The sequence below is a fragment of the Protopterus annectens genome, chromosome 8.part0, assembly GCF_019279795.1.
Source record: "Protopterus annectens isolate FY-2018-M chromosome 8.part0, PAN1.0, whole genome shotgun sequence".
NCBI classification, from domain to species: Eukaryota; Metazoa; Chordata; order Ceratodontiformes; family Protopteridae; genus Protopterus; species Protopterus annectens.
In genome coordinates, this window is record NC_056741.1 from 1,350,508,513 (window position 1) to 1,350,535,079 (window position 26,567).

The 26,567-nt window shown below is 38.6% G+C and overlaps 1 protein-coding gene across 1 annotated transcript in view; it reads left to right on the forward strand.

Annotated features, from left to right (window-relative positions):
• The first annotated feature begins 6,712 nt into the window (after positions 1 to 6,712).
• ARCN1 (archain 1) overlaps positions 6,713 to 26,567 on the forward strand; it is a 736,356-nt gene continuing 716,501 nt past the window's right edge. The window contains exon 1 of the mRNA XM_044080918.1: positions 6,713 to 6,894. Within this exon, the coding sequence (XP_043936853.1) occupies positions 6,892 to 6,894 (3 nt within the window). The 5' untranslated portion in view covers positions 6,713 to 6,891. The remainder of the gene's footprint in view (positions 6,895 to 26,567) is intronic.

Sequence of the window (26,567 nt, forward strand, 5' to 3'; positions counted from 1 at the left end):
GACCAACAGCTATTCGGCTAATTCATCTTTTCTTATTCTGTAATATTTTAAAGTCAGAAGGATGTTATTTAAAATGTCTCCCTGTTATGAGACTTTTATCTCTTATTTTTTTTGCTTTGAACCTGCCTCTAGCAGTAAAAGGTTGTTACACAACTATTTACACTACTTGAAGCTGCTAGCTTTTCAAATGCCCAAATTGAGACTCTTTTGTATGTGAGACTTTGCAGGACAAAAAATACCCATGGCATCTCTACTCCATGGTGGCAGCATCTTCTCTTTTAAGAACACTGTCTGCATTACACGTGTGCCAACTCGGATGTTAACATGTTCCTCACATTCACACGGAATTTAAAATAGCCATTCCATTGAAAGAGAAGGTAAGTAAGAAAGTGAGCTTGTGTATGTGTGTGTGTGTGTGTATATACATATATATATATATATATATATATATATATATATATATATATGTATATGGTTTAAATTAGTGGTGCCATTCATTTCTGTATGAGAGAGAAAGTGCATGTGTATGTATGTGTATGCAATTTAAACTATCCTTTCTGTTTGTATGAGAGAGAAAGTGCATGTGTGTGTGTTACTATGTGAGTGAATAGGGGTGTGTGTGTGTGTGTGTGTGTGTGTGTGTGTGTGTGTGTGTGTGTCAACTATCCAGATTTAGCCTCATAGCCTTGGTCGGATTGTCATAAAATTTGTGGTTTTCTGGCAAATCCTGGAGGACTGAAGTCACTAAATTTTATTTATTTATTTATTTATTTATTTCAGTTTGATTACCGGGGAAGTCCACTGGGCCAAGAAGAACCCATTTTCAGTGGAGGCCCGGGGAGAAAAGCTCCAAAGGCAGTACAAAGGAATATAATGTATGAGAAGAATACAAAAGAATGTCCACACAGCAAGAATACATAGTAAGATCACTGCAAACGCAAATTTACAGTAGAATGTACACACAACAAAAAATACAGAGAAGAACACAGCAAATGCTAAAAAACAACAATTTTTTTTTTTTTTGTGAACAAAATTTGCAAATTTTTCAATGTTTTCATCCTTACAGTGAAGTTAGAGTCAGCTAAAAGTATTTAGCTATAATTAGAATGAATACGGTGCAAGAGTACAGAAGCTTAGTTTATGAGAACCTTGGAATTACGTAGGGTGAAAGCAAGAACATTTCCATTTTGAAGATAGGTGTAAGAAAAGTTGGGTTTTAAAGTATTCAGTGTTAGGTATGGTTCTAAGAGAAGGAGGGAGAGAGTTCCATTTCCTACCTAGAGAGAAGGATAGTAGTTGCTGGCCAGCGGGATGTTTAGGTCTGGGGATGGAGATTAGATTTTGGTGTTCGGATCTTAATGATCGGTTGGGAATGTAAGGGGAAAGGATGTTGGATAGAGCAGGGCATTTTTCTGGGTAGAATATTAATTTATGAGTGGTTGTTAGTTGGAGATAGTCAAGGTGGTTTGGGAGTTCTAGCCAGTTTAGAGATTGAAGGGAGAGGCAGTGGTGGGTTGAGTTTTTGGATTTAGTGGCAAATTTAGAGATTTTATTATAACAAGCTTCAAGTTTGGATGAGGGAGGCAGACAGATTAGTTAGGAGAGGGGCTCCATAAAGTAGAGAGGGAAGGAGGTAGGAAGTAGCTAAGGTTTGCCTAGAGGATTTTGTAAGGAATAGATTATTTCTGTAGAGCATACCTAACTTTTGGTGTTTTTTTTATGTTTTGTTGAATGTGGAGGTCGAATTTAAGGCATTCGCCAATGGTTATGCCAAGGAGTTTAGCGTAGGGTACCACTTCTATATGGGTGTTGGTTTGGCTGAGGATGTTGAAAGAGTTTTTGTCAAAGGAGGAAGCCTTGGTAGGGAGGAAAATTAGTATTTTGGATTTAATGGAGTTGAGGGAGAGATGGTTTTGGTGCATCCAGTTTTCTGTAGTGGAAAAAGCTGTTTGTGTTTTGGAGAGAAGTTCAGAATAATTGGGAGCGGCACAGACTAAGGTAGAGTCATCAGCGTATTGGATGACTGTTGAGTCAGGGAGAGCAGTGTGAAGGTTGTTTATGAAGATGTTGAAAAGTATGGGACCGAGGATGGATCCCTGAGGAACTCCGGTAGGAGTAGGTAAGAAGGGGGAGGTAGCGTTCTTCCATCTGACAGCCTGAGATCTGTCAGAGAGGTAACTGGAGAACCAGGAAAGAGTATTAGTGGAAAGACTGAGGTTGGAGAGGTGATAGAGAAGGTGAGTATGGGAGATGGTGTCAAAGGCTTTAGATAGGTCTAGCAGAACAGTGGATACAAGAAGTCCAGAATCTCGGGCTTGATTAACTGTTTCTAAGAAGGAAAGTAGGGCAGTTATGGTGCTGTGGCCTGGACGGAAACCGTGTTGGGTGGGTGTAAGTAACTGATTCTCTGTTAAGTAGGGTAAAAGTTGGTGGTGGACACATTTCTCTAGAATTTTTGATATTGGAGAGAGAAGGGCTATAGGGCGAAAGTTAGAAATGGAGTTGTTTTTACCTCCTTTATAAAGTGGTAGAATGTAGGCTGAACGCCAGAGTTTGGGAACGTATGACTCTTGTAAGGATTGGTTAATCAGGATACTAATTGGTAGAGCAATTCCTTCGGCTGCGCATTTGAGGAAGGATTGGGGAAGGTTGTCGGGGGCATTGGAGCAGGGTTTTAGTTTGGTTAAGAGCTTCTTTATGAATGTAGTGGAAACTGGTTTGAGTTGACATATATATGATATATATATGATATTCAGACTTTATAGCCTTCAGAAAATGCATACTAAGACAAATCAAGTTATTCTAGCAACTTTCTAAGTTAAAAAAGCAATATTTAAAATGTATCCCTATTTTGGGCCATTGTATCCCCATTATTTCAGACTTTGTCCAGATTTCTTGCACTAAGGCATTGAGGGGTATACATACCTCTCAACTATCTAGATGTTTTATATTTTGGATTATTCATAGGTAGGTACTAGGCTATCGGCCCAAGGGCCTACGTAAGCCTAGCCAGCAAGGTTCCATAGCTTACGCCACCCAAGGAAGTTAATTTCCTGTGCCACTGTCTAGCAGAGACACAGAAGTGATCCCCGGGGTGTATTTCCTATTTCCCATCCACTCATCAAGATTTTTCTTGAAGAGTGCTAATGAAGAACTTTGCTTGACATAGATGGGTAGCTTGTTCCAGAGTATAGGAAGTCTCTGGGACAGGAATCTATCCCTCCAGCGTGTCCTGTTTATTGTGGTGACATGGTTTAGGTCCCTAGAGCGTGTAGCTCGGAGGGATTGGGATTTCTTTAGGTGTAGCATGTCCAACAGATCTGGGTTTGACATAGCTTTATATGTTAGGCAGAGATCACCTCGGAGTAGGCGACATGCTACAGAGAAAAGCTGGAGTTTTTTGAGGCGGTCAGTGTAGGGCATTTGTTTGAGGCCAGTAATCCTCTTTGTGAGGTACTTCTGTGGCCTTTTCAGCTGCTGCAGATGTCTTGTGAGGTACATTCCAAAAGGGGCGTTGTACTCTATAATGAGTCTAATGAGTGATGAGTAGAGGGGAACAATTACATCTTTTTTCCTGGATGAGAACCCTTTTATGATGAGGTGTGCTACGTAGAAGGACTTCCTGACTACTATGGGGATATGACTATCAAAGGAGAGACTACTGTCCACCTGGGTCCCAAGGTCTCTTATCACGCATTCGATGTTAAGTAGGTTGCTGCCTTTGTGGTAGTTCATGGGTACAGAGTTTTTACCAAAGGGGATGACACCACTTTTTGGCATTGAGCTTGAGGCCATGGCTCTGACACCAGGCATCTGTCTCAGTGAGGCCCTTCTGTAGGATATCCACATCATTTGGGGACTTGACTATGGACTATGGCTCCTAGTTTGCAGTCATCTGTGAACTTCGTTAGCCAGAGGCCTTCTGTGTTAGCCTGTACTTCAGAGAAGTAGATACCAAACAGGAGAGGTCCCAGGACGGAACCCTGTGGTACTCCACTTGTCACTGCTTTGAGGTCAGATTTGGAATCTGCAACTTTTACATTGTGGGTTCTGTCAGTGAGCCAGTTGACAACCCATCTTGTGATGTAGAGATTTATACCTAGCTTAGTGAGTTCAGCTATAATTCCAGAATGGGGGATGGTGTCAAAAGCCTTGGCGAGGTCAAGATAGGCTGTGTGAACCACCTTACCCTCATCCACGGCTTTGGTGACTGCCTCAAAGAACGAAAGAAAAGAAAGAAGCTTACGCCACTGCTATGCGAATCTTGGGAAACCAGCAACTTGTAACTCCTTCTAAACAAATGTATCCAAGGTACCATCCAATAAAAGCAGCAGTCGTAAAGTAATTCCACACTTTAATCCAACACAAAAACGAACACGAACAACATAAAGAGTTGACACAATGTCACCAAAAGTTTCGATAATTACATTACGTTGCTGTTGTCTTAAAAACTGATCAATTCATTCAATAAACCCAAAATAATGAATAAAATATAAAATAAAATATATTAAAATATATAAATGCAATAAATAGATGCATATCATATTACTAACTAAATATATATATCAAATATTATAAATATATATATATATATAAAAAGTATAAATAAATGCCACCACATATGTACAATAATATATAACGATATAATATCCTTTATATATATCAATAATAATATAAATAAAATAGTATAAAATTGAACAATGAATTTATATACATATATTAATACATATAACTATCAATATAAAACCTGTCACATTAACATACATTAAAAATTGAAAAATAAACTTATAAAAATGTTTTGATTAATTAAGTGTGAGTAAAGGTTTAATTGAAATATAGTCATTCAGACCGGGAGTAGTAGAGGCATCCGTGAATATTTGCCACCACATTTCACGGTAAGATAAATACCCTTTCATATCACCTCCCCTAGGGTCTGATTTAATAATGTCTATAATGCCAAATGAAAAATGATGATCAGAGCCATATTGCTTAATATGTCTATACAACGCATTCTATTCATCTGCCTTTCTAATACAATACATATGATCATACATGCGTTTGTTGAACTGCCTCTCAGTTTTCCCAATATAGAAAGCTGAACATTTTGTACATAATGCAATGTACACAACAAATTTCGTTTTACAATTTGCATGCCTAAATTTAATACAAGACCTAGAGATATTATCTAACCTCACCATTTCATTAGTGTTAATCAAATAACACCAATTACAACTACCACATTTAAATGTATGTGTAGATCTATTACTTAATACATTTAGACCTTTTTCTAAAATACTTTTTATATTAGAACCCATTTTATTAACAAAATAAGGTCTATTACCAACAATATCAGACACATACATATCAGTCTGGATAATATTCCAATTTTTAATTAAAATATCTTTAACCTTATGTGTATGTGGCCCGTATTCTAATATACATGCTCTACTTAGATCAATAGACTTATGAGTGTTAGTAAAATCTACATTATTATTAGCGGAATTTTTATATGATATACCTAATAATGGGATGTATTTGGTTCCCCAACCCTTGACCACTTGTTTTTTCACTCTATCCATCATTTTCATATCATATCCTCTATCTTTAAATAACATAGTTAAATATGTAACCTCCTCCAACATAACACTATATGACGAAGTCATTCTTAGTGCATGTATTAATTGTCCCTTGTATATATTTCTCATCAAACTTTTGGATTTGGATGGCTTTTACTTCTACAGAGATTGTGTTTACTGAGTGATATTGGTGGATTGTAATGTGACATGTAATATAACGATTGATAAACTATACTTATGTAAAAGTAACTCAAGAGTAACTTGTTACTTTAGTTAGTAACTAGTAATAGTAGTATATTACTTTTTTTAGAAAAGTAATAAGTTGTTTGTTGTTTGTCTTTCGGCTTTTCCTGGTTTGGGGTTGCCACAGCGGAACTCCGGTCCGCTAATGACTGGCATTTGGTTTTTATGGTGTTGAGTTGCCAGCCCGACGCCCAACCTTCAACGAAGGCACACCCATTCAACGCATGTCTTTCAAACGCCCACTCGACCGCAGGGAGGACATGCAGACTCCACACAGAAGGCACTCCCAACCCAAGCCGAGAATCGAACGGGAGAACCTCTTGTTGTGAGGCAACAACGGTACCGCTGCACCACCGCCCGTCAAGCATTAGAAAAGTAATAAGTAATAGTAATATATTGCCGTCACTGAAAAGTAACTAGTAATAGTAACTTATTACTTTTATAAGTAACTAGCACAACACTGGTCTTTACAGACACGCAGGTTACATTTTTTAACGAGCCCGATGTATCTTCCAGCACACGACAAAATAAATCCTTTTACACCTACATATTATGCTTTATAGCATTCAGTCTCTATGCATTCATCGTCTTCGAAAATACTCTATAGTGTAGACGCTCAACGTAAACGGGTTAATATATGAGAATGAACACTTAAAAATGTATCTCCTAAAAACTGTGAGGTATCGAACGTTTGCAAAAAAAATATGCTAAAGCATCATACAAGGCACCAACTAACAAAGACAAGAGCACTAGCTCCCTCTTCCTGGAACGATGACAAGTACACTAGACTGCTGATGCATCATCTTCCATGTCAGCAGCACGCGACAGCAATCCACGTAACCCCCAACCTTACGGTGCGTTGATGTGAGTGCCTACGGGGAGGAGGACAGACTGTTTCCGGTTGGAGACGTGGCTGCTAGGCGCCGCTTCTGCCATATTGGACTCGGCAAGCATAGAAAGGCAATTGACAGGAGGGGAACGTAGAGGGGTTTTATAGGCTTGGTAGCAGTGTTCTCTGAGAAGAACAGTAGCATCAACTAGTTTGCCAAGGTGATAGAGTTCACAGCTAAACATGGTGAGTAAATGGCAGGGTGGCATATAATTTGTGCCCCGTCTCCGTATGTTATAAGAAGCCTGTGTATACTGGCAATAGTTTTGAATGTTTTATGAGGCCTGTTGGTGTTTTTTTTTTAATTCTGCAATAGTTCTAAATGTTGAAATCACAGTGGTGCTGTCTTAAGAGGGCAGTCTAATAAGTTTTAATGTGACGGGCAAAGAGTTACTTAGAAAGTGCAGGGACACGGAACTGCCCATTTGCTTGTGTGACCGTCTTACTTTCCTTTTAGTACGTGTCACTTTGTAGTTTCTTTATTTCTTCCTTTTGTTAGCTGATTGTGTAGATTAGTATTGTCATGTTGCTGGAGTGCCTGTCATGCTCTTGTTAGTATTCTTTCCCAGATGCTGTCTTCTGCCTTATTTCCTCCTTGATTTTTTTTAGTTGTAGACAAGTTTTTCAGTTGTTAAACTTCACTTGCTGTTAACAACTGGTAGTGTAGTCGGGGTCTGCTTGCATTAGATCATGTAAACATGTGTTGTTATTGTTTCCGGAACATCTGGTGTGAGCTTCGGTGAAGAAGACAGTGTTGTGGTTTTCCGTACTTTCTGGGTTTGTTTACACCAAAGTGAACTCTTAACTAACGTAATCAGTTATGAAACCGTATGTGTTTTTTTTATTCGTCTGTGTAGCACAATTGTTTGCAATGGGTAGTAGCGATGGTAGGTGTAAAATCTGTGTATTCTTCAGGTTCAGCTAAAAGTAAATATTTGCTTCTAGTAAATCTCCTAACAGCAGCACGGTAGAAGTAGAATATTGATTGTTTGTTTTCTATTATATTTGAAGGAAATGTCCAGAGTGGGAATTAATTATTTCTGACAACATTTGAAAGAAAGTTATGTGTGCTGGTGTCCTCAAAACATTTTGCCTAGTAACATCCAGATAAGGTTCCGTAAAGCATGCAGTACTAAGTTGATTCAAACTAAAGTACTGTTTATATATTAAACATTCCCAGTTCTAGACTTGTACCAAACTTTGGTGTATGGGTATGTTTTTAGAAGGGAAGACTGCTTCTATCCATTTTGAGACTTGTGTTCAGAGGCTTGATAAGAGATTTTGGACAGGATGGAATGCTGCTGTAGTAATTGCTCTGTCAGCCAGAAGGAACATGTGTTCTGTTGTGCAGCAGTCTTGAGATGTGGGAGAGACTGACTTGATTTTCCCATGCTGCAAACTTGAAATTGGTCAGAGGACAGTGCTCCTTTGAAGACTTATTCATCTACTGTATTAATAGATAATTTTTACTGTTATAAGCTAAAGTCTGTTGGGAGCTGAGAATTGAATTGATCAGAAATGTTATGTTGTTTGTATGTAAAACTAGTGTGAATATTTCTCTCTCTCTCTATTGGTTTCACTTTCTAAATAACTGAACTTGTTATAATGTCACCATTTTTTTGTCAGACTTGCAATGTACTTGTGTTTTTTTAGAGAGCTGGGTTGAAGACTCATTTTGGAAACTTTACTTTGCCCTCTCAGGTAGTGGTGGTGAAATTTGTTGAGAAGTTAATTGATAGTGTGATACATGATGGGATTCCAAAAGTCTTGTGTTGAGCTATTCCAAGGATTCTTACTTAAAATATCAAACTAAAGCAATTTATAAGTGATCAACTGCTGATGTTTTTTTCTTTTTAAGTCTGCATTTGCTGAAACTTTATTGTTTTTGTCTGACTTGATCAGCTTGTTTAAAGTTATTTTGTGGTAGCATATGTTCTTACGCAATCTTTTGTCTTTTTTATATTAAGAAGACTGGGATGTTCTATTTAGTGGCAGTAGGTGGTGGCATGGTCTGTCTGAGTTGGGGAAACACAAGAACGCTGTAAAAACATGCTGGAGGGATAGGTTCCTGACCCAGAGACTCCCCATACTCTGGAATAGACTGCCCATACATGTCAAGCAGAGCGCCTCATTGGCCCTCTTCAAACGGAACCTTGATGATTGGATGAGAGATAGGAAATTCACCTCGGGGATCATGTCAGTCGCCCTGCTAGACAGGGGCCCAGAGAAGTAAATATTGTGGGAAGAAATATCCAGGGAATTGTTATGGCTAGGCTTGCATAGGCCCTAGGGCCGATAGCCTAGTACCAACCTATGTAGACATTTTATTAGCCAGAGGGTTTAGAAGCTGGCTTCCCATGTTAAGTGCCTGTATAAATTCTGTGCTTTTGTATGCTGCTGCTCATTGCACAGTGGCAGTTAATAGTACCATGTATAGACACAGCCATCCAGGAACTACATTTTCCTCAAAAAAAAAAAATACCTCTGAAAATGTACCAGTAACTCAGTGGGTTTAGAAGTCGGTTTCCCATGTTAAGTACCTGTATAAATTCTGTGCATTTGCATGCCGCTGCACATTGCGCAGTGGCAGTTAATAATACTCTGTATAGACACAGGCATCCAGAAACTAAATTTTCCTCAAAAAAAAACTACCGCTGAAAATGTACCAGTAACTCAGTGAGTGTACGACAACTACTTGGCAGTTGGATAGCATAGACAAGCCGGTTTGCATGTTTGGGAGCACTGCCTCTTGAATTTAATATTATATAGCCAAGTCTAGTCTCTTGTCCAAAAAGCAACCGTAGTAAGTCCACTGTTAATCTCTTGTATACTGCACCCCTGTAGCTCTTCCAGTAAAGGACCTAACATTGATGTGCTCTTTCTCAATTTCTCCACAACCAGTTTGGTGGATATATCATCTTGAAATGATGCAGCAATTGTCTTACTATTCACTGTCAACCATTTAATTCTCAAAAAGCAGGTACAGTATGTGAGAGATGTGTATATACACAATGTCTTTGGAGGCAAAACACTCACGTACAAACACTTGTCATAACAATCTGGTTGCCAGGAACACATAGAAGACCCACCACACACAGTCCTGCTAGAACTACACTGCTTAAGTGGACATACCCAGTGGAGCCAAACCTATCAAGTCCCGAAGGCAAGCTAATACAGTGTCCAGGACTCCTACAGTGGAGACCCCTATGACTATACTGATGCCCCACTCACTAGACTGAACAAGGAGAGAAGAACATACATTTGCCTGTTGGTGGGCTGGGATCTGCCAAGTTATGCACACACTCAAGTCATTCCACCACAGCTACCAGTGTGATTCATTTACAGTCTGTGTAGGTGTAAATGATGAGACATACCTCGCTAGACCATATGCAGAGAGACATTTATGGAAATCTTGGACTGTGTGTGAAAGGCAGGTATAGCATTGAGCAGTACTCTACCTTAACCAAGAGTGATGCCACAGTATGAATAGAAGATTATTGTCGTTAATAATTGGTTTCATTTCTGGTGTCATTCTAAGGAGATAGAGGACATATTTAACAAACCACTTTGCTTTGCCAAATATGGTCTGCACCTGTTCCCTCTAGGCCTTCAAATATTTGCTAAAACATTGTCTTCCCCATAGACCCTGTTTTAAGCAATAGCAAATTGACAAAACTTCCAACATAGCAAAATCTAAAGGTGTTACAGCTCGATGCTAGGAGTCTACACAATAAACTCTACTCCCTCCAAGCTGTCTTCTCCCTGGATAATGCAAACATCTGTGCAGTTATTTAGACATGGTAAAACGTCAAGAGTACCGTGGCAGTGCAAGACTTCAGTGCCTTCTACACATTTACACCAGCAACTGCACAGGCAGGGACAAAAGGTGGAAGTGTCTTGATGTACATCAATAACAAGCATACTTCTATGTTGGTTAAACGGTGTAAGGTGCTGGAGTTCCTCAATGGCCAGATTACTGTAGGCAAAGTCCCATATCCTAGCAAGCTACAGGCCATCCTCTGTCCCATGAAACCCTTAGCTCATAGAGAAAGTCACCCCCCACAAAAGGGTTGTCCTCTCTGGTAAGGTCTGATCATAAAGCAGTCTCCTTTGAAAAAATAAAAATCAATTCTGTAACCCAAGTAAACCTTGACAGTTAGGAACTACCGCAAGGCAAAACTACCTTGTATTAATTGGTTACCTGGCAAAATTTCATGTACCTCCAAACCCAGTTAACACAGCAGCATATGTGGAGTTATTTACAGAAGCTATGTACAGCCGTGTCAGTGATTGCATAGAGACAGCTGTGCCTACCAGAAGTAAGCCCAAAACTAACTTTAAAAATTGAACAACACCCTGGTGGAATCCAAAGTTAAATGGTGTACAAAAACAAAAAGTAGTAGCTAAAATTAGGACGTGTAATGTCAAAAAATGATAAACTGCCCTCAAACTGAATATGCAACTAGGAGGACTAATTAAGTCCAACAAAGCCAATTTTGAGGTAAAAATAGTGGTCCCAGGCCAAGGACAACCATAGGGCCTTTTTCAGCTGTCTGAAACCTCAGTCAGGAATGAATCCGTTTCATTGAACCAGGAAATACACAGCAAATTTTCTGACTGACAAATTCTGCTCCAACTTTACTAACAGCCCCTTAGGAAGTGCCATGCAGCATATCCCCTCTACTTCCCAGTAGGGAGCAGGTCGTAAAGGTGCTCTCAGGCCAAGAATACAGGATTGATGTGTCCAGATCATATTTCAGGCTGTTTAGAAGGCATCCTGGGACATTATTGATTGGGGCCACTGGAGTCACAGTTCAGCCATAGCCTCTGAACCGGGTTCTTTCCATGCAAATGGATGACCACAATGGTGATACCTTTGCACAAGGGTGGCCATCAACAGATTCAAGCAACTACAGACCCATTAGGTCTGACTAGTCTCCTGCGCAAAATCATAGAAAGAATAATCACGGAAGTGGTTAAAAGTGACATGGGAAACCTTCACATACTGGACCTAACACAGTTTTTCACCGTAACCAGGTTATACCTACTGAACCTGGTGGACTTTTTTTTTGAGAAGTTCACCAAAGTAGTGGATGAGGGCAGAACTGTGCATACTGCCCATCTTGATCTAGCTAAGGCATTTGATACAATACCCTACTTGGTCATCGTAAACAAACTCACAGAATTCAACAACCGCCTATGAAATCAGCTGGATAGCCATGTGGCTCACTGATGGAACCAGAAGGTTAGTATTGGAGAGACCACTTCCACAAAGAAAGTGGTCACCAGTGTAGTCACCCAGGGCTCTGTTCTGTGCCACTCCGCTTTAGTATTTATATTTTAGAAGTCAAGGACCACTGGCTTACCAAGTTTGCAGATTCAGCAAACAAAAGAAAGGCAGGACACTGCTGTGTAGTCTTCGTTTAATAAAACACAATAAAATCCAGAGGTGAGCGCTTTCGGGATAACACCCTTCTTCAGACATTTTAAAAAGTTCAAAACACTTGTTTAAATATATCACAATTAATGACACAACATTCAAACAGCCAATCAAACATTAATAAAAAACACGCCTCCTCTGTAAAGCTGGTTTTAAAGGGACCAGATCATTGGACAAGTTTGCAGATTGCAAGCTGGGAGTAATAGTAGACTTCCCCCCCACCCCTTGATGCTAACCTTTTACAGGAAGGTCTAATACAAATAAATGACTAGTACCAAAGCCAAGATTTAAAACTCCATGCCAAGAAATGCAGAATGGCACTTTTTTGGTAAGTCTACCACCTCGCCGAAACTACCTCATCAATAAAACACCTCTAAAAGAATTCACAGTAGTTAGGATTTTAGGGACTCATAGATACTACCTTAGTAACCTGGCTTTCAACCAACACAGTTTGTAAGAAAATCATTCTGTGTCCCTCAACTTGTAAGCAAGGATTTGGCATGCAGATCCAGAGAAGTCATCGTGTTACTGTACTCGGCCCTCATCATTGAGTGTAACACTCATTTTGGTATGTACCTGGCCAGACACATGCAACAACTGGAACTTCACAGAGGTTCCTCACAAAAAGAATACAGGACATAAAAATAATGCCCATTGCAGATCGCCTGAAAGCCCCATCCCTATACTGTTTCCCGCAGACTGCTGGGAGGTGATTTATGCTTGCCATATAGGGCATCCTTGAGTCCCACCCTGATGGACCTTTTACAGATCTGTAAAGTGAACAGCATCAATACTGCTAGACTGAAGGATTTAAAAATTGCTTGTGATTTAAATAGGACATGTTGGAGGAACAGATGTGCATCTCGGAGAATTCCCATTCATGTTAAGCAGAGCCCCTCCCTAACCTTTCAAGTGTAACCTGGACCAACGGATGGAAAATGAGAAATTCATCCTGTGATGGGCACAGGCAGCAGTTAAATTGTGCTGTAACTAACATACATCCTCTTAAAACAACCTGTAAGGCAAAATAGCCCAAGGGATATATTTGGGTTGCATATCTAGGCTTACAAAGGCCTCACTGGTCATTAGCCTATTATAGATCTATGAACTTGTAAAGCTTTTAGAATTCCACCCCAGTTTAACTTTACTTTTTTTTGGAAATACCATTGGCTAAGAAAAGTGCATCACTTGGTACTCTGGTTATGTAGGAGGTAAGCAATCTCTCATTTGACAACCACGTGGCCAAAGTGGTTAGAAAAACATTTTATATAGCCCACCTAATCATGAAGGGATTCACATCTAGATCAGGGGAGGTCATCGTGCCTCTTTACTCATCCCTCATCAGGCCCATAATTGAGTACAATGCCCCTTTTGGGATGTACCTTACCAGACACCTGCAGCAACTGGAAAGACCCCAAAAGTACCTCACCAAGAGGATCAAAGGACTCAAACAGATGCCATATGCTGCCCGGTTAAAGAAACTCCAGGTCTACTCAGTGGCATACCGCCTGTTCAGAGGCGATCTGTGCCTGACGTATAAAGCCATGCCCAACCCGGAATTAATGGACATGCTGCACCTCAGAAAATCCAAATCCCATCGAGCTACGCGCTCGAGAGACTTGAACCTCAGCACTGAAATAAATGGGACATGCTGGAGGGACAGATTCATAACCCAGAGGCTCCCTTCACTCTGGAATAAAATCCCAGTCCAGGTTAGGCAGAGTCCCTCATTGACTCTCTTCAAGAGGAATCTTGATGAGTGGATGGGAGATCGTAGGTTTACCCCGGGTATCACTTCTGTGTCACTGTACAGAGGCACAGTATACTAACCTCGAAAAAGGGCATAGCAAAATAAATTTAAAATGGGTGGCGAAAGCCAAACACATTCTGGCTAGGCTTATAAATGCCCTAGGGCAGATAGCCTAGTATGAACCTATGAACAGTAGAAGTGAAATAGGAATTCTACAGGAAAAAAATCAAGAGAGGCCGTATTCTAAAGTATATCTATTGTGCTAGGCTGGATCTTGTCATTTAATCAAAATGAATCGAATAAACAGTCGATTATTAAAATATTGAAACTGCTGATCCTGTCTGCTGTGGGTGCATCTAGTGTAGTTTGAGTTTGCATCCTGCCTTAACCAGTAGTAGTAAACGTCTTGGTGGTGGTAGGGTCACTGTTTTATTTAGTTATGTATGTATTACTTTACGTATTAATTTAAGTGGGTAGGTGGCTTTTTCAAAGACCCTTTATAGTCATCATGTGGGCCAGATGCAATAAGTACTATATTTTATGCAGTAATTTAGTGGCAACTGTTAATTACACACATTTAACGCAAAGAAAGTTTTAAAAATGTAATATCGGAAATGGAATAGGATGATGTACACATGAGTGTATGGTGTGTGTGGTTCCCCTTCATATGATCGAATTTCTCTAAACTCGAAATTCATAAGCCCAAAGCCAGAATCTTGAGTTTAACGAAACTGGAAAATATGAAGGGGACATAAAAAAAATGTACACCTTTCTAATGTTTTTGCAGGGGGGCTCCCTGCACCCCCACACCTCCCCTACTTAAATATTCCTACTTCGAGATTATACTACAGCGAAGGAAAGGGAAATCTCCCGTTCCGCACTATATGCATAAGCGCAAAACGGAAGACTTTCCAGTCCTCCGCTATACTGCAGTCACATAGCATGTGAATTTAACCTGCAGAAAGGTAAGTGAACCCTTTTTTCTCTAACCCTAAACTTCCCATTCACAGTTTCGAGTGAATGGAAGTTTGAGATTTCCGTCTTGAGCTTATGCATTTCGGGCTTCCATTCATTCGATATTGTGAAGGGGAACCATATACATATATATATATAACATATATGTATATTTGTGTATGTATATAGATATACATTTTGTGTATGTAATATTATATGTAACGTGTATATTTGTGTATGTGTGTGTATATGTATGTATGTGTGTGTGTGTATGTATATATATATATATATATGTATGTGAATGTGTGTGTATGTGTATATATATATATATATATATATATATATATATATATATATATATATATATATATATAATGTGTGTGTATGCTTGTATTTGTGTGTGTAATATATGGATATATATATATATATATATATATATATATATACACACACACACACATTTTGAAAGTATTGGGAATATTTCTGCAGATGTGGAAAACATAAGTTTGAAGGTAGTATGAAAAAACTGTAATGTGTGCCATCCATCAACATTAGGTGATATTTACCTGAATGTAAGTGACTCTGGTAAGACAAGGTTGTAATTTATAATTAGCCTGTTTTCTTAAAGCAGTGAAATGAAATGCTTATTATTTTTTTTAGTTCAAGGGAATGTAGACAGTATTTTTTTGTAGATTTGCACAAGTTTTAGAAACTTGAACATTTTTTTTAATGAGATTGTTATATAAAGTGGTGTTTGGCTAGATCTACATTTGTCAAGGGAAAAAAAAGGAAAAACAAGAGTGACAAAGATGTGTAACAACTACATTTTAGTGGTAGATGAAATACATTTTTTTCATTTTTTATCATATTTATTAGTAACCTACATCTGTATACATTTTTCTGCTATTTTTGTTTGGTGTAAACAGGCAAGAAGTAACTTTAGATACTAGTGAGATGCAGTCTTTCAATAGATTAAGAATTTATCAATTTATTAATTTTCAGACCTAATGTAAATGTATTTATATAGTAATAGCTTAGTATACATCAAAGTTTAATTTGTAAGTAAATAAAGATTTATTAGCCCTGTAATAGACTGAATGTCAAAAAGCATGAAACATAGACTTGAACACACTACCAGATGAACTGCAGATGTGTTCTTTGTAATACAGATTAGATTGACAAAAAATGTCTGCTTGTTTTGTTTATTTAATTTCTATTTGTTCACATTTCATTGACAGGGTTAGCGTTTCTGGCCACTGCCATTTTCAGAGGGGGACTTGGATTATAACCATACAGTACAATGATGGTGTGTAGAAAGGGGACCATTGTATATTAAACATCCAAATGCAAATTGGCAGTATATGCTAGCACTGACTGAAGATCATAGGAAATACAAGGGAATTGAGTCACAGGACCAGTTATTCCTTTGCAGTACTCACACTTATACTGTACCCCTCCTGTTAAGAAAAAAGCCGGTCAGTCCCAAAACAATCATCCAGATTAATTTGAAGGATGCTAGTGTGTGCTAGGGTGTTTAAAGTTAAGGGATAGTCTGTTGCAGACTTAGTGTTGGCATGGGTCAGTTTGTCTGTTCAACACATATTATTTACGTGCTGGTGGAGAATTAAATTCCTAGTCCTGGTATTTGTGTAGCTAGGTGACTTGTGAAAATGCAAGAAATTCAGAAGGGGTTTGTGTGGAATGCATGGCACAGATCACTCCTCAAGAGTCCGAAATCAAGTAAAGGGCCAGTGCTTAAAATCTTTCCTCAGGAACTAAGTTAACAGTCTTCTTGGCTAGGAATCTCTGGGGCTTTTCCTATTGCTTAATATGTCTAGGAAGGTAATTCTGAAAGGGGCATCCTACTCAGTAATTGGTGTTAGGGCTGAATATAGAGGCATGATAGCTTGTTACAACAGGAATGAAGCACATTTCATAGGAGGCTTTCTGATCACTGTTGCTTCATGGTGGTTGAAAGCAGGGAAGGTATTAAATGTGATTCTAAAATCCCTGACTGTATTGTCATTTTGGAGTGGGGTATTGACTGTACTGTATGCTGAGGGAGAAAGTTATGTACCAAATGTGACAATGTTACACTTGAACATATTTAGTTTTGGCCCTTTTCCCATACACTAGGTGTATGAGAGTTAGTTCCTGCTGTAATGAATGGGTATTGGAGGGAAATACAGTGACACACTGCAGTCCTTTGCAAACTTAGTTAGCCAAATGTATTTATGTCCAGTGTGGAGATTGGAGAAATAGATTCCAAAAAGTAATTATCCCAGTACTTAGCCCTGGCAAAAGCACCAGCCTCCTTCATATTTTCAAAGGAGGTGTAAAATCGTGAGAGAAGGTCACTAAACAGATCACAGTGTACCAGAGTGATTGCAGACAATGATACCATGACAAAAGGATGTTTGGTTACAGATGTAGAGGGTGTACAATTTCAGTTGTATGGCTTGACAGACTTTTTGTGATTGAATAAATAACCATCTGCAAGACTGGCAGGTCAGTGACTTTACCAGTTCTGTACTGTACAACTATGCATGAAAATACTGGCTGTTGTGAAGTGCTGGTTTGGGGACTGTATTAAGGTGTGTGGTGGTTTGTGCATGGGTATGTACCTACTCAGTGCTGGTACAGCACTTAAACAGGGCTAGTAGCCCATGCGGCAATGGTAGTGTTCTTGCACAACTGTCCTGATGTATGGCGGATGATACTGCAGCTTAGTTGTTTTGTTGCCTAGAGATGGGCTGTCTACTAGGGAGCAAAGGAATCTTCTTTTGTAAGCTTTCATCACTTCATCCACTTTATCAGTGAGGTGCTTTCATTGTGACTGGTTTCTGATTTGTCAAGTAGAGGGTCAATGACTTTTTTTTTTCTTAGAGACCATGCATCTGACAGCTACACATTTGATATCTTTAGAATGTAGATCTTCTGGGGGTGTGTGGGTTTTCAGTGGGTACTACTGTTTTCTTCCATATCTTGTATATATACCATAGGTGACTGCATTTCTGCAGATTGCCAGTAGCATGTTGCATGTCCTGCGGTTAGCTCATGTCTTGCTTATAATTTGATTCTGTACCTTGCATGCGGTGAGCTTTTAATTAGGTTTCTCTGGTTTATAGCCAGTGCATGCCAGCATAGACTTCTGTTGGCCAGCGACTGAACTGAATTAAGCAGTTAGTAGGAAAAAATTTTTATTTTAACAACGCACTATTTTTATTCTAAGTATATCTCGAAGTGTGTGGGAATATAGGCATGATTAAGTTGAGGAAATGATGAAACGGTGCACATGTAGTCCCCTTTAACATGTTTTTTTATCTGGAAAATAGTATTTCTTGCTAGAAACTGAGTTATTAACATGGTTCCTCTGCTCGCTGAATATTGGAGGTCAGTAGACAGTTCCATTTGGTGGTAAATGGCGCACAGGTTGTTTGCTTTTGACAATGGGTTTTAATATGTGAACTGGTCTAGGGAGAGACTGGCTCCAGTTACAGTAGCTTAAAATTGGGACTTAAAGCAGTACCATACTTCAGTAGTGCCACTGTGCAATCTCAACTGGTAGTAACTTCTGAGGAGCCAGGTTTATGAAGTGCTTTTCATCATTATTTAGGTTCATAGTGTGAGTATCATAATTTTTTAAGTGGATTTTGCTGTAGCATCAGAATGCAGAAGTAAGGGAATGCATCTGAAGTGTTCAGCTCATCACGTTTACATTTGATGTTGCTAGTAGCAGAAGTAGATTGAAGGATTAAGTATGGAGTACTCTTAATATTTGTCAGCATTTTTAGAGAGAGAGAGATGTTTTTCAAGATAAGCATCTCTGTAGTGGTACATGGCTTTCATCCTTTCTTAATGTCTTAACAGTTCTACATGATCACATGTTAGAATGAAGTTGCACTGGAAATAAGCCAATGTAGAGCATTTAAGCAAGTAAAGTGTGGAAGATAGTTGGGAATAAATTAAAAACAAAGAATTAAGCTTGAGAACCCTAACCTGAATAAGAATGGATTCTGTTTATACAAAGTACAGGATATGCATGTCCAGTAAAAAAAAAAAAAAAATAAAAAAATAGTAACTAAACACCACCACCATGATGTTTTTAACAAATTGTGGAATGCCATACCTTGGTGCAGCAGTTTTCTGACTCTTAAACTTCATGCTTGAGTTGAGTTTCGGAAATAGTCGTGATGCCAGTAAGATGTACTGAAATCCAACTTTGTCAGAAATATACTTGTAGCCATGTTTTTTGTTTTTTTTTTCTTCCATTGATCTATATGAAATTATTTGGCATTTTAATAAGATCAGAAAGGCTGTTGTTGCTGCCTGGGCTTGGTTTGTGGTGAATGTCTTCAGATATCAAAGAGAAACACACATTTTGTTTGAACAGCACTTGTGATATATTTCTGTATAAGGCGTGTTTATTTGGAGAAAACACGGTTCAACTACAGAGTCGTCAATTTTTATCACACAAATTAATTGGGGTGATGCTGTGAATGAGCTGTAGGTGGAATTTGAAACTTTGATACTGTAATACTGTAGGTGGAATTTGAAACTTTGATACTGTATGAAGCTTTTGTCAGCATGTGCTTGACTCCCTTAGTTTTGTGAGAGTTATAGGGGATTCCTAATTGACAATTTTTTGTGTTTTTTAAATGTTGGGATTCTGTCGGTGTACAGCTGTAGAAAAAGTTTTGTGTAGACATAACTTCCTTGTATGTGTAGTGTTAAAGAATTATAGCTACACCTACATGGTGTAATAACCAGTGTTATGGCCAGGACTCATGCCAGTTTTGAAGAATTCATGCTGAATGTTTGAGAGAAGCTTATGGAAAGACATGAAGTTTCAACTTATTGGCAGGACCTGTTTCTGCTATGTGATATGGAGGAGATGTAGGTGGGTGATACGAAAACAGTCCATACACAGATAGTTTTGCTGCGCAAGTTATTGTAGGAGGATTACCTGGCAGTCTTCTGGTGTGTTGTGTTCTAGTTCTTTCCATGCAGTGCACTGGAGATTACATCCTTAGTATTACTGCAAATTGAAAGTAAATCAGAAATGTTTCCTGTAAGATACAGTATCCGGTTAAGAGGGGTAAAAATTTCTGTAAAACAAAATGTTTTTGTGTATGGTGTAATATATGCAGCTACCTGCTTGAGAGTCTTGTAAACCGGGACATCATGGATGTTTAAACAGAACATTCACAGTTGGTCTAACATTTTCAAGGATTAAACAGTTTCCTCTAGCCTAGTAGTTTAAGGACTTAATCTAGCATATATTCAAGTTGAAAATGTGGAGATGCACACACTGACTTCAGCTGTGTAATATTTTTTTAGGCTGTACAAATGGATTTTGATTGAGAGTGTGTGCAATGTTTAATTGCTAAACATTTCTGCAGTTAAAACTGGGAATTTGGGTGCAGTATTGGAAAAAAAAATGTGGTGGTGCTGCGGTAGCGTTGTCGCCTCACAGTAAGACGTCCTGTTAAATTTTCAGCTAGAGCATCTTCTGTGTGGAGACATGCGTGAATGGGCGTACCTTCGTTGAAGGTTGTGCGTCAGGGCCGGCAACTTGGCACGTAAAAATCTACTGCCAATCATTTAATGGACCGGAGTTCTGCTGTAGCGACCCCTAACCGGGAAAAGCCGAAAGACACAACATTGGAAAAAAAAGTTAATGCATGTAACCTCTTATTTGCTTATGTTTTTCACACTAGCATATGGCTGGCATGCATTTACCTTTGTTGCCATGGCATGACATGCTTACATTTCTGTGATCGCCATTCTTAATGTAACTTAATGTTTTTAATTGAAACCTTTATAAAATTATTTTTGTTTATACTAACATCAAATGAAGTTGTTCTTTTGCAGCATCAGTGTAGGTAAACTTAACTTTGGGTTGTGTTCATAGATTTTAATGGACATACTGGGGTGTATAGGTCCTGTCAGAGAGATGAAAAGTCAGCAAGCAAAGGAGATTAGTAGTGCTGAAGTTGAATTCATCCTCAAGTCTTGTTCAGTACCTTTTAACTAGGTGGACCCTTTTTTTTTTTTTCACAAAATCTCACCAAGGTGACACTGATATATATAGACTGTATTTATATAGCATATATTCTGGACAGAAGTAAGTCAAGAAAAAAAAACAAATTAGCTGGGTGCACAAGTCCCGAGATAAAAAGTGCCCAGTCATGGTAGGCACACTAGTGACAGGACTGGAAAAAATGACAGTGTAGAATCCTCAAAATCCGAAAATATTCCTACAATGGGGTCAGGCCCCAAAGTAAGGAGAAGCAGGAAGATCAGGAGACATCTGAAGAAATATGGACATGGGAAAGAAAGAGCTTAATATGGTGTAATATTTATGCCAATGAGAAAGCAAAACTAACCAAATACATATAGAGCAGTACCAAAGATATTTGAAGAGAAATGCAGGCAAAGGAATCCGGATATGGAAAACTTTACAATACAAAAAATAAGAAGACAAAGAGGTAAAGTAGAAAAGGAGATCAGTAATGGAGAAGCTAAAGAAATAGAAATTGAGGTTATGGAGCACCTGCAAAGTGAAGGATTCGGTGTAGAAAATCTAATGCAGAAAGCACTACAACAGGCTAGAGCAATGGATGCCCAAATTAAGGGGAAACCAGTGGAATAGGAAGCAATTGGTCAGGTGCCATATCAAGATATTTTGGAGCCTTCCACAGGAAACCAGTATACACTTTCACTTAAAGCTAGACAGCAAGGAAGGAACAGAAGACTGCGGAAACTCTGATGCAGTCAGTGTTGAGAAGTGATGGGCCAATGAGTTCCCATATGACAAAGCAACGGATGGCACAGGATATAATTGAAGATAAGATGCCTCAGGAAGATGCTATAGAACTTTCTGTAGAATGCTGCAGGAAGTGGAAAATGGAGGATGTGCCCTCAGTCTGGAAGAAAATGAACTAAGGGAAGAGTTGCTTGATTTAATGGACATGGATAGATATTTTAAAATCAGTGAAAGAAATAGACTGCAGAAGGTCAATAAAACCCCAAAAGTCAGAAGTCCTGTAAAACAAGTAATTAGGACTGTCCATAGAGAACCACGCGATATAACAGAAGTAAACAGGGTATGTTACTGTGCAACTAAATTAATAACTGATAAAGTTCTACCACAAGAGCACAGGGTAGTGAGGCAAAGGAAGGGGAGAAATCAAATACCATCATTGAAGTATCGAATAGAGAAAAATATAAAGCAATTAAGAGAAGTGTCGCTGTTAGACTATAGAAGAGGGAATAGATCAACAAAATCCTAAGAAAGATAGATGTGATAAAAGCAGTGAGCAGTATCGCAAATAAATTAAAGATTTCAGCACAGGTGGAAAAACTTTAAATGTAAAGGAAAAGTACAAAATAAGCAATTTAGTGATGACCCAAAAACGTTTTATAGAGAATTGGGAAACAAGGTAAAAGGAATTGAAAGACTGCCAAAAAAGAAGAAATAGATGCATTTTGGAGAAGTATCTATGAAGATCCTGTGGAACACCACAAAGATGCTAATCGGATAAAAGAAGTAAAATAAATGATAAGTTTAAAGGTACAGGATATGAAATGGGATGAAGCAACAGCCAGAGAGACTGAAACAAAGTTAAGGAATGCCTCTAATTGGAGAACCCCAGGCCCAGATGCAGTGCTTAACTTTTCATAGCTTCATAGGAGGGTACTAGGCTATTGGCCCTAGGGCCTATATAAGCCTAGCCAAAAATGTACCCTGTCTTTCGCCACCCAAGAAAATTATTTTCCTGCGCCTCTGTCGAGCAGAGCCACAGAAGTGATCCCGGGGTGAATTTCCTATCTCCCATCCAATCATCAAGATTTTTCTTGAGTGCTAATGAGGAGCTCTGTTTGACATAGTCTGTTCCAGAGTATGGGAAGTCTCTGGGACAGGAATCTATCCCTCCAGCATGTTCTGTTTATTGTGGTGACAAGGTTTAGGTCCCTAGAGCGTGTAGCTCAGAGGGATTGGGATTTCTTTAAGTGGAGCATGTCCAACAGCTCTGAGTTTGACATAACTTTGTATGTTAGGCAGAGATCGCCTCTGAGTAGGCGATATGTGACGGATATTTGGTTTAAAATATTAACATCTTTGCATGAAGACCTAGCCATGAGTAAGAACTATTTTATATTGCACCCCAAACAGACCCCAATCTGGCTAACTGATAAAAACAATGCTCCCACTTAAGAGTGAACCTGCAAGCTAACACAAAAATTATAGACCAATAAATTGCCTTCTGACGACATATAAACTATACACGGGAATTGACGCAGACAGAGTTTGTAGTGATTTAGAAGAAAACTCGATTATGGCAGTAACACAAAAAGGGCAATGAAAGAAAGTCATATGGAACAAAGGATCATTTGTTGTTAAAGTCATAGTGGAGAACTGTAAAAAGGGGAAGAATCTAAGTATGGCATGGCTTGACTACAAAAAAGCATTTGATAGTGTCCCACATTTATGGATACGAGTGCTTAAAATGTATAAGATGCATCCTAACTGATCAACTACGTTACAATGATCATGAAACAATGGCAGACCACTTTGCAATTAAACCATGACAAAAGGACAAATTATTATCCCAGGGATAAAAATTCAAAGGGTGATATTCCAGGGTGACTTTCTGTCACCGTTGTTCTGCCTTGCCCTTAACCCATTAAGCTGTTTACTTAATAGCTTAGGCCATGGCTACAGTTTGGCTCCTAGAAAACAGTCTAAAGACCTCTCATTTTCTGTTTGTTGATTTTATGATTTAAAACTGTATAGCTGCTCAGTTGAGGAACTGGAAGCACAGCTGCAGGTTGTCAAAACTTTTTCAGATGATATTAGAATGTCATTTGGCCTTGATAAATGTGCAAAAGCAACCTTTAAGGCAGGAAAACTTCAGCACCAGGGATACATCATTTTCGGACAAGAATGTGATTATAAAAGAAGTTGAGCAAGAGGGAGTATATAAATACTTGGGAATTGGTTAAGGATTGGCAATAAAACATGAACAAATGCGAGTAAAACTTAGGAATATTTTAGAAGACTTAAATTAATCCTGAGAACAGCATTGATGTCTAGGAACAAAATGCACGCTATAAACCAATTTGCTCTTCCTGTCATAACTTACAGTTTTGTAGTGATTTGATTTACCCCAAAACGTGTTGGATAGATTAGATATTAAAAGAAGGATGCTTCATGCTCACCAAATGATCTGTAAAAAATTAGTGCATACCAAGATTATATATTCCCTGTTCCAAAGGAGGGATTTATTTACATGTGTAGGTGTTCAATTGTGGGACTCCACACATCTGCTGACCTCAGGAGACTTAAACGTAGTGAAAGTTTTGAAACGTATGGAGAATAAATCTAATGACTTCCCTGCTTTAATCTAGCAGAAGCATATCAGTGTCAAGCAGGAATGGAAATCAAACCAGAAGTAGATAAGTCAGGCAGCAACTGGATGTTCCAAAAAACGAGAGAGAGAATATAAGGTGAAGGATTAGGTGAAAAGGCAAGAAATGTGGAAAATGCATAAATATAGTTACAAGTATAGAAAACTTCTGGAAGAATCTCATGTTGATCAGGGACGAACGCAGGAATGGTTAAGGAGAGGTGAAATCAAACCAAGAGATGAAAAGTTAATATTGGCGGCTCAAGATAGTGGGCTACGTACACGCTGGTTTACAGAGTCCATTGAACATGTGGGAAAACAGACAAATGTAGGTTTTGTAAAACCAAACTGGAAGCAGTCACACACCTCATTGCTGGTTGTGACATACTAATGGCAGAAGGACTGTATACTGAAAGGCACAATAATGTGGCGAGACTGTTGCACTGGGGATTGTGCAAACACTTTATGGTTTTGAAGTGGCTGAAAAGCACTGGAAACATGAGCCACAAAGCATCATAGAAAATGAAGTCTACATCATATAGGATCATCCATTACCAACCATTCAAAAGATAGATCCTAGAAAACCGGATATTGTGGTCCAGGGAAAGAAGACAAAAGTAGCATTGATCATTGAAATTGCCACACCCAGTGGCTATATTCTCCTGCGCACAGACACACAAAGTTATAAAATATCAGGATCTGCAAGCAGAAACGAGAGCAATGTGGAAGAAAGATACCCAAGTAGTTCCAATAGTAGTAGAAGCAACGGGTCTTTAAAGAATAAGTCTAAAATCTTATTTAGATATACTACCAATACATGTAACTCCATACAAACTGCAGAAGGAGTAATTACTGGGAACATTGCAGGTGCTGCGAAGAGCTCTTTTGGCTGACATGAAAGAGTGAACCAGTACTAATTTCATGAACTTTAATTGTACTTTGGTTTAGGAATGGGGTCTATTCCCATCATGGTATTAGAAACCCAAAAGACTTGAAATTAAAATGGGCGTATCCATTAAAATACAGGGGCACATCTCCATGCTGTCACCTCAGTGATGTCCATGAGAGTCACTTTTGTGTGCATATTTTTTTTTTTTTTTTTTTTTTTACCAAAAGCTTTATATTTTATTAAAGAATGACCTCCAAATATTTGCTATGCTTGGGGGATAGCATAGTGTCTGTGTAGCCATCAAATGCATATCTGAAGTGCTGGGGACACTTCATCATAGTAACACTCTGGTAGGGTTGTATCTTACTATTGCAGAGACCTGCCATTTCATTCTGGAAGCCTAGTGTGCTTGGCAAATGTTGGTAATACAGTTGTTACAGGATTAGGTGAGTTGTGTGAAACAAATCTATCTTCACTAGGCATTAAGCCAAGGCATGGAAACTGGTGCATAACAGAATAATTGTAGATATGTATACTATAAATTTTAAACTTGTGGGCCCATTATGTCTGTGTGATATAGCAAACCTCTTCCTCCCCTAAACTTTACATCACATTAATATGTTAATAGATTAATAAATAAACATGGAAAAAAAGATTAGCTACCAAAAATATATTAAAAATGCAGTAAATTACATATGTTTACAACATTTTTATCATTTACATTTGTACTGAATATAAAACAATTGATTAATCCATAAAACTAAAAACTGCTGATTTTCATTTTCAACACACACGTTGGAGGTCATATTTAATCCATAAGGACCTATAGCATGCATCATTAGTTGTCATTGCAGTTCCTTGATTCCTAATTTGACCTTCCATGTTGCCCCTCCCATCCAGTTCAACCACATATAACACACAACCTAACTTTGTGCCCTTCGTACTGCTGGATATGTCTCCACAAAGCATTAGAACAATCTTTTGTTCTAATTGCAAATACATGCAGTCCTTCAGGGCTATTTGTTTTACCTATGTAGAGCCTTGAACAGTGACAACATATATTGCTACATAGACCACCTTTATTCAAGCTGTTGCAATAAAAGTGTGGGTGGAAGGTACCTACTATGAACCTCTCTTCCTTCATGAATGTACGAGCAGTACTTGCACCTTGCACATTTTAAAGGTTCCTGTTTTCTTTCTCAAGCTCGTAGGACTACTCCATAAACTTTCAATATAGTTTTTTAATGCACCGATCTTTTTTTTTTTAAACAGTACAGGGAGCATTTTCTGCTTTCTGTATATCTATCTGTCCATTCCATAGGTTCATAGGTGTGTACTAGGCTAATGGCCCTGGGGCCTTTACAAGCCTAGCCATAAGACTTCGCAGGTATAGTGCCACCCGACCTTAGTTCC